The 15,115-nt window shown below is 32.6% G+C and overlaps 1 protein-coding gene across 1 annotated transcript; it reads right to left on the reverse strand.

The window, feature by feature from the left end:
- Positions 1 to 2,183: 2,183 nt before the first annotated feature.
- On the reverse strand, positions 2,184 to 10,768 carry LOC140057622 (uncharacterized). Its single transcript, XM_072103338.1, has 15 exons — positions 10,726 to 10,768; positions 10,463 to 10,576; positions 9,067 to 9,324; positions 8,851 to 8,913; positions 7,936 to 8,184; positions 7,139 to 7,246; positions 6,880 to 6,924; positions 6,170 to 6,469; positions 5,379 to 5,636; positions 4,978 to 5,112; positions 4,295 to 4,498; positions 3,644 to 3,820; positions 2,696 to 2,821; positions 2,476 to 2,556; positions 2,184 to 2,350 (listed from the first exon to the last, which is right to left on the reverse strand). The coding sequence occupies exons 1-15, from the start codon at positions 10,766 to 10,768 to the stop codon at positions 2,184 to 2,186; spliced, it is 2,328 nt and encodes a 775-aa protein (XP_071959439.1).
- Between the last annotated feature and the right edge of the window lie 4,347 nt (positions 10,769 to 15,115).

Genomic DNA, 15,115 nt, shown 5'->3' on the forward strand with positions numbered 1-15,115 from the left:
TGTACAAAAATGAAGTTTTTTGGACAAGTAGTTCTCGAGAAAATGCAATTTAAGTACTTGTTAATTTAAGACTGCTCACCGGCTTTTTATAATTCTGTCCTATCTTTTAACACTAGCAGGTCTGAAAATAATAATTAAAAGTGGCCCAGAATTGGAACCGTGGTCCGGATTTTAACCAAAATTGGGCGGTGTCTTCCTTGCACCAGGTGACATGTATGGTAGTAATTTGGAGTCATTCGAATCAAAACTGTGAGCGCTAGAGTGATGACAAACAAACAAACAAACAAACAAACAAACTAGCCTTCGCGCATAGCGCGATACTTGGCCAAATCAAAATTGGCCTCCTGACATTGACCCAATTTTCACCAAAAGTGTGTGTCTTATGCTGTGTGATTTAGGCTAATTTCACTACAATCATGTGTATACAAGTTTGGTGTACAGGTTATGTAACCAGCCTTTCAACGAACAATAGCTTCAGTCGGCTAACAATAGAACAGCAACGCGAAAAACACACTGGTGATATTGAAGAGAAATAGGTTTTGTAAACTACTCGCATCAAAAAACCTGTATATTAAATCAATTAATGTTGTAAAATTACAAATCACCAATTATAACTCTTGCCTCTTGTACAAAAATGAAGTTTTTTGGAGAAGTAGTTCTCGAGAAAATGCAATTTTAGTTTACTTGTTAATTTAAGACTGCTCACCGGCCTTTGATAATTCTGTCCTTTCTTTTAACACTAGCAGGTCTGAAAATAATTTTTAAAAGTGGCCCAGATTTGGAACCGTGGTCCAGATTTTAACCAAAATTGGGCGGTGTCGTCCTTGCACCAGGTGACATGTATGGTATTAATTTGGAGTCATTCGAATCAAAACTGTGAGCGCTAGAGTGATGACAAACAAACAAACAAACACACAAACCGCACCAATCAACATACTTGGCCAATTTTCAATTTGGCCAAGTAACAAACACACAAACCAAACAGATCAACATACTTGGCCAATTTTCAATTTGGCCAAGTAACAAACACACAAACCGCACCAATCAACATACTTGGCCAATTTTCAATTTGGCCAAGTAACAAACAAACAAACACACAAACCAAACAGATCAACATACTTGGCCAATTTTCAATTTGGCCAAGTAACAAACACACACACAAACCGCACCAATCAACATACTTGGCCAAGTAACAAACACACGCTACCGATTACATATACCTCCTTGCCGGAGGTAAAATATATATATAAACATTAAAAATAAAGCTCAGCAAAACAGACAAATATAAAGAGATATCAAAAAAGTAATGAGTAAGATTGCACGTTATCAATTAAAGACCATTATAGTTATCATAATTATTATTAATATTAAATATTGCGTTCAAAATGCTTTTTAATATGTGATTTGAAAGTTTAAATTAGTTGGAAGAGCGCTTTACTGTATGTATTGTTTAAATCATGTGTTTTAGCCCAAAAAATTGTTGTCAAGTGTCAATTGTATTACCTCAAAGTTATGCTAAACATGATCTGACTACTTGACTCCCCAATGCAAAAAAAACAGTTACTATACTAGTATCAACTACCACATAATAGTACAGTAGGCTACCAACTGCTTATTTAGGTATAAATTTAACACTAGTCATCTGCGAAGTCTTAGGGTCTAGAAGTATGAACGTCATGGCCTTATTTGAACAGTACAGTAGGCCTATATTGTATGGAATTTGCACATTATAAATTTATAATAAATTATTATATGTTATTTATTTTAATACCTTTTAATTGAAATTTTTATCAGTCCCGCTGAGGTTTTTATTTTGTTTATTTTTTTAATTTTTTTTTTGTGGACCTTGATCTTTGACCCTGACCCTTCAAAATTTAACCACAATTATATGATGAGTCATTGATCATTGAGAATCGGATAAAAACTGTGGTCTCTAGTCAGTAAAATAGTTTTTTGTTAGTTTTGACCTTGAACTATGACTTTTTCCCTCACAATCGAACTCGTCCAAGCTTTTGGGGCATAGATCATTGTGGCCAAATTCGGATGAAAACTGTGGCCTCCAGGCTGTTCAGAGACACACATACACGCACGCGCAAAGATACAGGGGTGAAAATATAACCTCCTTGGCGGAGGTAATAAAGAGATATTTAAATCATATGTACATGAGTATTTGTTACAATACATCAGAATATTTCTATAAAAACAACATGGTACTTACTTTCAGTGCATTTGTAACCCTTCAAACCTGATGGACATACAAAGCCAATCGGAGACAGGAGGCTTATAAGAGTTTCATGAAGGTCTCCTGCATTAGATGAGGAGCAATCCTCACTACCACATTCAGTGTCAACTTAAGAAATAGGCAAAGTATTGTGTTTTAATATACATGTATGTGACAAACCTAGAAAGAATTATGTACAGTCAAGATGACATGTTAAAATACCACATAAAGAAAAGGTTGAATAGTGTTCTCACCATTTTCACATCGTGTACCACTATACCCAGGTGGACAGCTGCAGGTACAACTGCCATAAGAATTTCCACCATTGTAACAATCTGGACAATCGGAAGAAAATTTAGTACAACTAAGATTTATTATAGTTTTGAGAACCATATATCTGAGACATTTTCTATAGAAGTTGGAGAATATAATTTTTTTTTTATCTATTGTAACAATTGTACTGATTTTGCTTACAAGGTTCACAGTGAGCACCACTAAAACCAGCTGGACAAACACAGGTGCAATAACTGACATCACAATGTCCACCATGACAATATGGACAACCAGAAGAACAAGACGGGATTACAGAAGTTGGAAAAGCTGTAAAAACAATGCATACAACACATTTGTTATTCTTTGTAGCACTTTCAATTTATAAACTTCAAAATAGGGAATAGTCCAGTGATCAAAATATACTAGGCAACAAACTCAATATCATGTTTCTCAATCTTCAATAATATACAAATAATGAATGTTTCGCCTCGTTGAGATATAGCAAATTCATGTCAATTGAATCAGATTGAATAAAAGGGTAGGCTTTTGATTCACATTAAAACAGTAACATTTATTTTTTTTTTTAAATAATATTAAATATTATATTTATTTGAATTTTATTATTATTATTATTATTTATTAACACACCTACTGTAATGTAATTACTGTATGTAACCAAATGATCAAACATTTCTAGGCTAAAGCACCTAGGCCTAGCCTAATACTAACAGGCCTAGAAAGGCAGTGATACTATTACGAAACTTCGAAAGGCAATTGAAACTTATGTAGGCTAATTCTGTTTTTTCCAACGTTTTGTTAAAGATGTTCCCATTTTTTCATCAAAATTATACAAAAGATCTAAAGCTAATTTAAATGCTTTTTTTGGTCTAAATTAGTACATCTCTCCAATAATGTACTTCCATCACGATACCAGTCATCACACTCAATCTTCATGGCAGAAGTACAAAATAGGTGGCGCTGTTGTTGTATTTCAAAAGTAATTGTATGAAATAAAATATTTTTCAAATGCGATAAGATTTTTTTTCGTACATGTCAAAAATTACTAGTAATAAATTGTTAATTAATTTTATATTTGTTAAATAGATAGAATATCTTTAATTTTAGTTTAATTACTTTAAGAATACAAACCTGATATTTCACAAACATACTGCATATGTTTAACAAAACAGAAGTCATATCCGAAGTGGTATTGATCTTTACTCACAAAATACCCACACTTCTTAAAATTTGCCTTGTCAACGCTGAATGAAGGTGGGCTACAGTCTAACCAGTGACAATTACCATTGAATGCTTCACAAAAACATCCTGAAGCAGAATACAGAAGGTATTACATTTTTAATCATTACCAAACCTATAAATGGCTGCTCCGGGTATAAATTTCAATTGTGTATTAATATACTGTACCTTTTTAACAAAATTAATAATAATCTCTTTCCTAAAAAGTGGTGTTTCAGGAATCTGTGTAAAATTGGAAGTTATTTAGATTTATATACTTTTTTCCCCTACGAAAAAGGTCTCAAATTTACATAAATGAAAACATTTTTAAAACGGCTTATTCATGATGCTTGTTCTGTTTGACAAAAAATAAGTGGGATTTATATTGTAAATGTTGTTGTAAAGGTTTACACTTTATAACAAACACTTTAAACACTGGAAATATCCTTTAATTTATGAATTATATTGTAGTTGGACAAGTTTGTGTGTGTGCGCTTAAATCTTTAAATTCTTCTTCTTTTATGTATATTGGAAATACTGAATAGAAAAAGTACATGAGCATACCTATCCAATATTTATTAGTAGTATTAGTTCTTCTCTGGATGTACTCAATTTCAGCCTCGGTTTTAATTAGGGCTAAATCTCCATTTTCAACTTTCATACATTCCAATCTAGCATCTTTCCATGTAATTGGTGTGGACGACGTGACAAATCGGTAACACGAGCCTTCAAAACCAGTCTCCCAACCATCAAACATGCTACAAGGATCTGAAAAGGCAAAATGTTATTTAGAATAAAATAATAGTTATAAAATGGGATCTGAGAAAGAGGACTTTATTCTTACAGTATCATCATTTAATATTAACAGAAAGAGAAACCTGTAATTTTATTTTTTTATCTCAATGTGTCTCAATCGATTTTATCAACTTTTGTTCGACTTTAGTAATTGCATTTTATTGATGGTAGGTACGAGTTTTCACTGTCAATGTATTTGACCCTTATTTTTAATGAATTATGTGTTATAGGCAGTCTAAAGTAACAAGGTTCTAAAATAAAAAAATATATAGATCATATAGGTCATAGAGGTCATGGGGAATACATGAGAAAAGGGAGAGTGAAACACGGTTCGAGCACATGTTTTTTTTAACAGTTTGCAGGGAATGGGGCAGTGATTAAAAGATGAGCTATTAACTCAATCTTGCCTGACTCCATGATAGCATTTGGTTTAAAATTAATAGATATTTTACCATTTTCACAGTGGGTACCACTAAATCCAGGTGGACAGACACAGGTGCAAGATCTGGCATGACAACGTCCACCATTGTAACAAATTGGACAATTAAGAGCACAGGATGGGATACCACAATAAGAAGTCGGACATTCTGTAAAGACAGGACAAATCCACAGCACATCAATAATACAATGAAGTAAAAAAATTCAGGGAATTCAACTGGGTCCCTAACACCTGAATCCATCACAGCATTTTTCAATTTTTTTTTTATTTCCTTTTTTTTTTATTGAAACAATAATGGAAAAAAAGAAATATATATAACTAGAAATAATTAAATTTGAAAATAATAAAAGGTACAAGATTTTGAGTCTGGTTCTGAGAATATAGCAGCTAAAAAAACCACATAAAGTACCGTACCTGTGACATATAAATATATAAAATGATGCATCCTAAAATGCCGTTCTCCCTGGTAATAACACTCATACACACCCTCATCTTCACGACGAGCATTGACAATGGTCAGGTTTTTCACATCATGTGATGAGTCGCTGTATATAAGTTTGTTGTTATGTCTCCAACGAAGATTGTTTGCAGTGGATGCAATCACAGTAAGTGTTACTGTCTCTCCAAGACCAACAGTCACAGATCTCTGGGATGGCTCTACTTTGACATTTGCTTGACAATAACATGGATAATTTTTTAATTTTAAATAATAAATAAAACAAAATATTAAGCTTTTAACATGTGAAAATCTTGTTGAATTTAACACACTTAGCTATTGTTGATTGAAAAATGTAACTGCATAAAAAAAAATTACAACCAGTGCAGTGATCTACTGAAAATTTAATTAATTGATTAATTTGAAACAATAAAGATGAGGAAATCTGTGAGAATGAGAAAGTATTGAAAATATATATAATTTATATTATACAGTAGAACTCCTTCCTATTCAATAAGCAATAAAAATAACGGGACAATTTTCTAGGAAAAAAACTTCTTTAATTTCTTTTATTTTCTGTAGAAAAAAATGTATATTCATCAATTTATTATAGTTGGTTATTGTGCTAGTATAAACAGCCTCTAAAGGGACATAAGACAGATGAGGAACAATATATTGTCCCTTAATAGAGGTTTCCAATGAATAGGGTGTCTCAACTCTCTACTGCAATTTGTATATAATGTATCAATTTTTTATAAATTCTACTTACCAGTTGCCTTTAAAACCATCCATTGTACAGTTGTACTAACACCATTCAATTCAATTCGAATTTGAAAGACACCAACAGGCTCCTCAGATGTCATTTCGATCGTGACCATTGTGTTTTGACTGTTTGTTTTAACATTCATATTCGGGAAATTTGTCTCCGAAGAGGAAATCTCAGCTTTGTCCGATGTGTAGCTTGTCAAAGATAGTAATGAACTAATGTAAACATTACTGTCTTCATCCTTATAACACGTTACTGATTTTTCAGAATATAATACTGAGCAATGAACATTTAATGGTGGGTCTAAAGAAAAAACAATAAATACATTGAAAAGTTATAAGCAAAAACAATAAATACAAGAATTTTTTTTAACGTAGTCTCAATCTGACAAAGTTTCCACCTTTCTTTAAAAATAGGACAGTTTGATTCTTAACCTGGTAAAGAATTATAAATATTTTATTTTAATTTAACCTTGTTTTGATTTATATTAGAATTATGAAGAATTCCATGAACAAGTTGAAAAGTCTATAACAGTTAATTTTAGTCAGCTTTGGTAAAGTCTTAGACAAAAGTGTTTTTTGAAAAGTAGACAAAATGAGGTCACATTTAACAGTGATAAAATTTGTTTCTTAAAGTTATACTGAAATGAGTAAATAAAATAACATAAATATTACTATAAAATATCAAGTAAGTCGACCATGAAATATACTCACCAAAGATTTCAGAGGTATGATGTTGCACAGGTGTAATCATATATGCTGAAAAAAGATAAAGAAATACATTAAGAATTCCTTGCCATTTCATTATTACAATCATAGGGTATTTTATATTATCTTATTTGGGAAAATCTGTCAATGTACATTATGTACAAAGGGAGTTTTCCTTCTGAAAATATCAAATTTATTAGGGTAGAGACCCAGGTAGAGAACGTGATGATGGAAATGTTACGTTGCATATCATTTGTATACTTGCCTCTTTCACATATGAAATGCACTTTAGAATCACAAGAAGATCTTTTCAAAGAAGATCCATTAAACACTACACAATCAAAGGCTTCGTCACCATCCATGGTTGATATGTCTGTAGTAATAATAATAATGAAATTTATTCTGCAATCCTTCACAGTGTGGTAGCCATGTTTTATAGCCATATTTTATATGGAATGGTTGCGAGAGGGAAGCAAACTCTTACAATATTGCGGTATACTTAAGGTCAACTCAAACAGCGTCGTACGACAAGGACCTACGAAATGTCTTGACCCGTCGGTGCTGTCTGAGTTGAATCCCGATAAGATGGGTCATCTTTAGATAGCGTCGGGCATAGTTTTTAGGTCGTCGCGAGAACTTTAAACTTGTTTTATCTTCTCCCGAGACGACTCGTCGGGCCCCATTATATGACGCTAAGTTGGCCTTACGTAACAGCAAAGAAGACCCTTATGCAAGTGACCCCAAAAAGTAGCACATATTTAGATAGTGTAAAAAGAAGCTTCAATTTGTGCTGAACACAAATGAAATAAAATAAATTAAGCGCTCAGGAACTATGCAAAATACTTGGCAAAATAGGGGGAATACTATTTAATATTTTAAATAAAATTGAAGATACAGGTAACTCAACTCAACTTAATATAATAAGCTTTTGTGAAGTCATCAATATATATGTTCTATTATCATTATGAAACGATAGTTTTAAAATTATGGATGGATTGTGTCGTGTAAACAAAAAAACAAAGCAAGTATTATATTCTTTGGCATGGTAACAAACTTCCTTACTCAGAGCACTCCATGGACTGTGTCCAATATCCATCTCATAGAATTCTTTTACATTTCGTCTATGATAGCCAATGAAATAGTTGTTCTTCAGATATGGCATCAGTGTATTAAGTTCCTCTTGAGTATTAATGACAAGTAAGCTAGAATCAAGCTGTCGGCAAACTTCCATTGCATTGTGATAATTTAACTCATTATCATGATGATAGTAGCAGGAATGTTGAAAGTACATGAAATTATTTGGGCAGGCATCTATAATTATGAAAGAATTGATTAAAAAAAAATTTACTACATATAAAAAGTTGCTTACAAAGCCAGATGGCAATTGTAGGTGAATGAACTAAAATCCAATTTTATTACAATACATGTTTAGATGATACATTGCTTGTGATTGGTCAAAATACTTGAATGCATGTATGTTCTTGCATTCTCCTAATAAAGATATATTTCAACCGCCGTCCAGAACAACTGTGATTGTCTTTAAAACGGTACCAGGATAGTATACAAATAATGAATATTTATGAGCTGGATGGTGAGAATATTTCATGAGTTGAAATATTGATGGAGCCAAGATTAAAAAGATTAAATAGATAAATAGACAGTAGATACATTATTTATTTTTTAACACACCTACTGTTCTAACATAATGGAGTATAGAGATGTTATATATAACATGCACTACAGGTTGATTTTTTAAGGTAACTCAGTCAACGACGTCGGGTGGCAACAAATTCTCTAAATGTTTACAAAAAGCTGAAAATGTTTAAAACTATTAATTAATAAAATTAGAATTTTTTAATAGAACTACAACCGAATGGCATGTATTGAAAGAATAGAAAGAATACACTCAGGTTTGTGTTATAAATTTACTCTTGGATGTTTGGCAGTGCTTTCAAGATATCTACTATACTAACTTACCTATTTGACACATAGTTACAGAACTATCTTGATTCTGATCAGTTTGTTGATTTGTGGCCCATCCTGAATAAAGCTTATTATTGTTAATAATCAATACAATGATAAATATGATGCATAGAAAATTTACAAAAAAATATTTGATTAGTTTTGAATTTAGATTTTATACCAATAAAATGTTGATATCTTGATGAAACCAGTTTGAAAATAGAAACTCACCATCTAAGTACTGAGGCAGCTTTTCTCCATCACAAGTGATCTCTGTAAATGTATCTTTGTGACCTTTATCAGAGTAACCTAATGATATCTCGTTACGATATTCTTTAAGATTAGCCATATCCTCTGCATTCTTGAAGATTGGTAAGGTAGCTCCATACTCACTTTGACAGAATTGGTTAGCCTCACGCCAGGTTCGATCTTTATTAAATTTCTTCCTGCATACATCTCCCTGAAGTGTCCATGTTTTAGGACAACGTTCTAAAATTTGTTTTAAATAAAATTAAAATGCTGTCATTAGGGTTACTTTTCAACTATTACTTTTTCTCTCTTGTAGATTTCAATACCTCTATCTAATTGTAGTGCTATTAAAGTGCTATTGTTCCTTCTCTCCAAGAATACATAAGACTTCTTTTAGCCTTATTCTCAGACTTTTAAAAACCCTTTGCTTAACCTGGAATGAAATTCTGTATTGTTAGATTGATTTTCATATATATTTATATAAAATTCTGTGCTATCTCTATGGATGTGAATTCCAAATTCAAAGATGAATTAAAATAACTATTTTTGAAGATTAAGATTTTCTCACTGTTTTTCATATTATTATTATTAGTAGCATGTTTGCAGATACAGGGCCTGTTCAGACCTACGGAGTTGCTTTCGTATTTTACGTGACATACAACTCCATAGGTCTGAACCAGGAAAAGATTAGTGGAAGCCACCTCGTATGACACTGATCTTTCGTTCGTTACTACAGCTCAAGGTACAGGATTAGTGAAGTCCGCTTACGATACGGAAGTCATGCATCATGACCTCTAACCAATCAAATTTACTCCTGCATACCAGATGTTAACCCAAATCGGTAGATAGGCAAATCTGAACACTTTGCTGTTACAACGCTAATTATAATATGACATTGCTTGCAATACAAAAGCATAACTCCATGGATCTGAACATACCCTGTGTCAGTTTACAGCATATTTATACTATTACTGTCCTAATATCCCAAATGGTGGAGCCAGGATTTTGGTCCAAGGATTAAAATAAAAAAAAGTGCTGAACTATAAACCAAATGTTCTATTTTTTGTATTGAATTGTTTTTGCCACGAGAATATACTAGTTAAATAATCTTAAGTGGCTGCATATTAGCAGTTAGTATTAGTTTGAATGTCAGTTTTGGCAACTTTTTCCAGTAATTTTTATTTATGTTCAGTTCTTCTGGAAACACAAATTGTGCGACATAAAGTGGTGTAAAGTATTATTGCTACAGTTCACAAGCCAGTGTTTTGGTTTATGAGAGATAGTCTTTTCTGTATCTTGGTTCTAATATAGGAACAGTCATATTACACTGTTTTTATACTATATCACATAGACTTTTTTCTGTTCTACCATGACTTACCGACTTTACAGACCCAATTCCCCTCTTCACTACAATCAATCGAATACCAGTGTCTGTTCGTCCTTTCCATAGCTGTACAGGTTTTGTGTTGTACTGGATTATTTATCTTCCAGTCTGAAAGAAAAAAAAAGAAACTGAGGAGTATATCCTTATCACATCTCATTTCAAGTTGCAACCAGGTTTATGTAGTGTGAAAGAAATTTCCAGAGACCTGTTCACTACGGTGGCATATAGGTATGGGTTAACAACCTTAAGTGGGATACACACATTGGTGAGATCGTTAGCAAGGCCAATAAAGCCATGCATATTGTGTCGGTACTTAAAAGGTTTGGTGCACCAGAAGATCGGTTTAATCAAGATTTATAAATCTTTTATACGCCCCATAATTGAATATGCTTGCCCAACCTGGCACTCCTCCCTGACTTCCGAATTAAGCTTTGACCTGGAATCGGTCCAGAAGAGGTTTTTAAGAATTGTACTAGGGAGGAGGTACTATTCGTACACTGCAGCCCTATAAAGGAATTTTCTCTTGATAGGCTCTGTGACCGTCGTCTCCAGCTTGTTCTGAAGTTTGGGAGGAGTGTCCATGAAAAATTTAGTAATATTATCCCCAATACCCGTGCTGAAGCGACAGATAGATCTCTCAGAAACGCAAACAAAATATCCCAAATTAAATGTAGAACAGAGAGATTTAAGAAATCCACACTCCCATTCCTGATTAACAATGACCTTATAGTGCAATAATATATATATATGAAATTCGTCATTTTGATAGATAGGCCTACGGATAATTAATAATTTTACTCGCAGTTTTTTAATTTGTAATTGTATATTCTTTATTTTTTTTAATGCATTTATGTATATATATATATATATTTTTATAGTAGATGGTTGTGTAATTTTGCTCGTTTTTGATATATATCTTTGTAAATTTGTAATTGTATATTCTTTATTTTTTTTAATGCATTTTTGTATATACTAGATGGCACGCTCGCTTCGCTCGCGTACCATCTAGGGGTGCTCACAGATGGTTCTCGAATACAGTAGAATCCACGGACGGGGACTTTTTTGGGACACTAAACAAAAACGGAAGTGTCCCCCTAATTGGGGTATTCAGAAATAGAGACAACAAAACCAATACTGGATTCCATAAAGGACAATTAATTTATGTGGATTAAAGAAATTAGGGAGAAATGGAAATGTATGTACGGGAATTGGGCGGCGGCACGTGGTGGTGGTGATGGAACCGCAGTAATAAAGTTGATTGTATTTATATATTATAAGAACCAAACTAAATAAATAGACCTAGACATTCTGCGAAATGGAAATCGGAAATTCAAGCTGCTATTCAGTGAAAAATTAAACTGTAGTCTACCTAAATATTTAGGGCAAATCATCGGTTGTGGTGTTGAACTTCCTGTAAACATTTGTGTGAACCAAACTGGGTCGAATTTCTGTCATGAGTACTGATTTGTTGGCCTGTGATTTATGACGCCTAAGGGATCTATCTAGACTTATTTTTTAGAATAATGTACGTACCTGTCAGATACAATTGTCTTGTGTCGTATAATAAATAAGTACTGTAATAGTTACTGAAGTTACTATTACAATCTCGTCAATGAAAACACGAAAATGTATATGCACTTACTTATGAAAACGTATACAGTATTATACTCAGTTATTGAAACAGTAGGTTTAAAAAAGTTTCGTTTGTCTGTAAAATGATGTAATCAAGCTGTTTACATGAGTCTTAATTTATAAGCACATCAATAATAAAATAGTTTATCTATCCTGTAATTGGCGAGATTATGGTCGCTGTTGAATGAAATAAAGCCAATCGGTATCATATTTGTACAGAAACGTTTTCGCGGCCGAAGGGTGTAACCTAAATTCGTTGTATTATCGTCAAGAACTAACTGTAACTAAACTTACATAGAAAGTAGGGTATCATAAATTTGGCCTTAGCACTCGGGGGAGTGGCTAAGATGAAGTCCGTGGGACTACTAAATATAAATTGTAATGAACCTCGAGGGACATAAATAGGAATATTTCATGTTTCATTATCAATGTATAATAAATGGAAACTGTTTACCGATTCAAATAATAGAAATTGGTTTTTTAACATTTTCCGAACCTATTGCAAGTTTATTCTCAAAGGGCCCATATATTTACCTACCGTATGTGTTAAACCAAGGGCTCATAAATTTACCTACAGTACTTGTGTTAAACCAAACTGGATGTTCCATTCATCGCAAATCAATACATTTGTATAATCGTATATTAAATCTATCAAAATAGTATTTTTTAAAGAAAATCGGCCTGTCTTCAACATTATGATGGTGTACTCTAGCAATCTATCAAAATAGTATTTTTAAAAGAAAATCGGCCTGTCTTCAACATTATGATGGTGTACTCTAGCTGTTCAACCGGTTTTCAGCTATTAAAAACAATTATCGTAGGAGGAGATAGGAAAATGCGAAGCCTCCTCGCTATGTAACATTAGGGTTGAGGGATGGGAAAGCGGATAGGTACAAAGAGGAACAATTTTTAAATATATTCTTTATCCACTGAGTAACGAAATATTTTGTTCATGTTTTATAGGCCTATAAATAATATACCTCTAAATACAGTAGGCCTAAAACATTTGCGATTTAATACTTTGTTAAAACTGTCACTGTCATAATCGATTGAAATATTAAAGTACATGTCACGATACACCACTACGACGTTTATATTTTTGGTAATTATTAATTAATACAAACGTTGAGAAGGAACTGTCAGTATAAAGTTTATTTGTATATCTAACAGTAGAGCCTATCCACAGTCTCAGTAATAAAGTTTATTTGTATATATTTTTATATTACATCTAACAGTACGAACATTCACAGTAAGAAATGTTCGATTCAAATGAAAAATAGTTAATAGGTATTTACAGTATTGTCAAAGTATTGCAAGTTTATTCTCAAAGGGCCCATATATTTACCTACCGTATGTGTTAAACCAAGGGCTCATAAATTTACCTACAGTACTTGTGTTAAGCCAAACTCTGGCAGACTGAGAGATTGGGATGTTCCATTCATCGCAAATCAATACATTTGTATAATCGTATATTAAATCTATCAAAATAGTATTTTTTAAAAAAAATCGGCCTGTCTTCAACATTATGATGGTGTACTCTAGCTGTTCAACCGGTTTTCAGCTATTAAAAACAATTATCGTAGGAGGAGATAGAAAAATGCGAAGCCTCCTCGCATTTTTTTGGCGGGTATTTTTCAAGACGGACATCCATTAGACAGTGTATACCACGATCGGAAAACACCCCTATTTGGGGCAAATCTTTGAACCTAAATTCGTTTTAATCGTCAATAACTAATTATCTAACTCAATTTAATTAGTAAACAGGGTTACATCAGGCGGTTAAAATCAGTACCGAAAGTACGAACCAACTTTACATACCATCGAGTGAAAATTCTAGAAGTAAGGCGCGATTTACCGAATTTTGCCCTTACGTAAATTTATATATAGATATATATATATATTTTTATAGTAGATGGTTGTGTAATTTTGCTCGTTTTTGATATATATCTTTGTAAATTTGTAATTGTATATTCTTTATTTTTTTTAATGCATTTTTGTATATATATATATATTTTTATATTGGATGTTTGTGTACATTTTGCTCGTTTTTGATATATTTTTATGTTTATGTTACTGGACGCAATTCAGTTTTGTACTGCCATGTCTTTGTTTTTAATAAACCAGAATTTAAAAAAAATAAATAAATAAAAACAAAATATTTTAGCTCTTATTATCATCATTTTTTTTTATCATTATCATTATTATTGTTATACTATATTTCTGTACAGACTAAAAGACTTAGGAATATTTCACTTTAGAGGCAAACGTGCTGGCAAAAAATCAAACAAAAATAGAAGTAGTTCAAAGAATTCTAGGTTACATACCGGTACTAACTACAATGAAAGGAAGTTCCATAAATGGAAAGCAGGTCAAATTAATGTAAGAACAGCATCAGATGACTTTGTCCTAAATGAAATCATTGATGACTGTACAGATGCTAATTAGACATAGCATGTATGCAGGAGATGAGAAGAATAGGTAGTGGGTCCATATGTCATAAGGGATATAATGTGTATTGGACAGGAAACAAAACAAAGACAATGTTTGGTGTAGGATAGCCATTAGACAATCTAAAGCAATAACTTTAACAGAAATAAAACATACATCAGAAAGAATGATGGCTACTGATCTTGCTGTAAAGAACTGTAAACTTAGAGTCATTAGTGCATATGCACCCACAGAATACAGTCCACTATCAAAAAAGGAATCATTTTATCAGAAACTCCAAGAAATTAGTAAAGTGGAAAAAGGAAGTTATTGATTCTAGGCGATTTCAATGCTACGTCAACAATGACAACCAGCAAAACATGCTTTGAAGGTTTTTCTTATCCAGGTAAAAGAAATGACTGGTCCAATGAAAACGGACAGATGCTCCTGGACTTCTGTTCCATACACAGATTATCCGGCATCCTAAATACTTGGTTTGAGCATCCATTAAAACACAGAATAACATGGCAAAGCAATGACGGATGAACAAAAAAAGTAATTGACTACAGTATAAGTGATTCCTGGATT

The sequence above is a fragment of the Antedon mediterranea genome, chromosome 8 (assembly GCF_964355755.1).
Source record: "Antedon mediterranea chromosome 8, ecAntMedi1.1, whole genome shotgun sequence".
Lineage (NCBI taxonomy): Eukaryota > Metazoa > Echinodermata > Crinoidea > Comatulida > Antedonidae > Antedon > Antedon mediterranea.

Excerpts from the sequence above, each read along its gene's own strand:
- LOC140057622 (XM_072103338.1), bottom strand. The coding sequence starts at position 10,768 with ATGCATGGCTTTATTGGCCTTGCTAACGATCTCACCAATGTGT. Across the intron at positions 10,577-10,725 it reads TAACGATCTCACCAATGTGT|ACTGGAAGATAAATAATCCA; the intron begins GTATCCCACTTA and ends TTTTTCTTTCAG. Across the intron at positions 5,637-6,169 it reads GATGGTTTTAAAGGCAACTG|CAAATGTCAAAGTAGAGCCA; the intron begins GTAAGTAGAATT and ends GTTATTGTCAAG.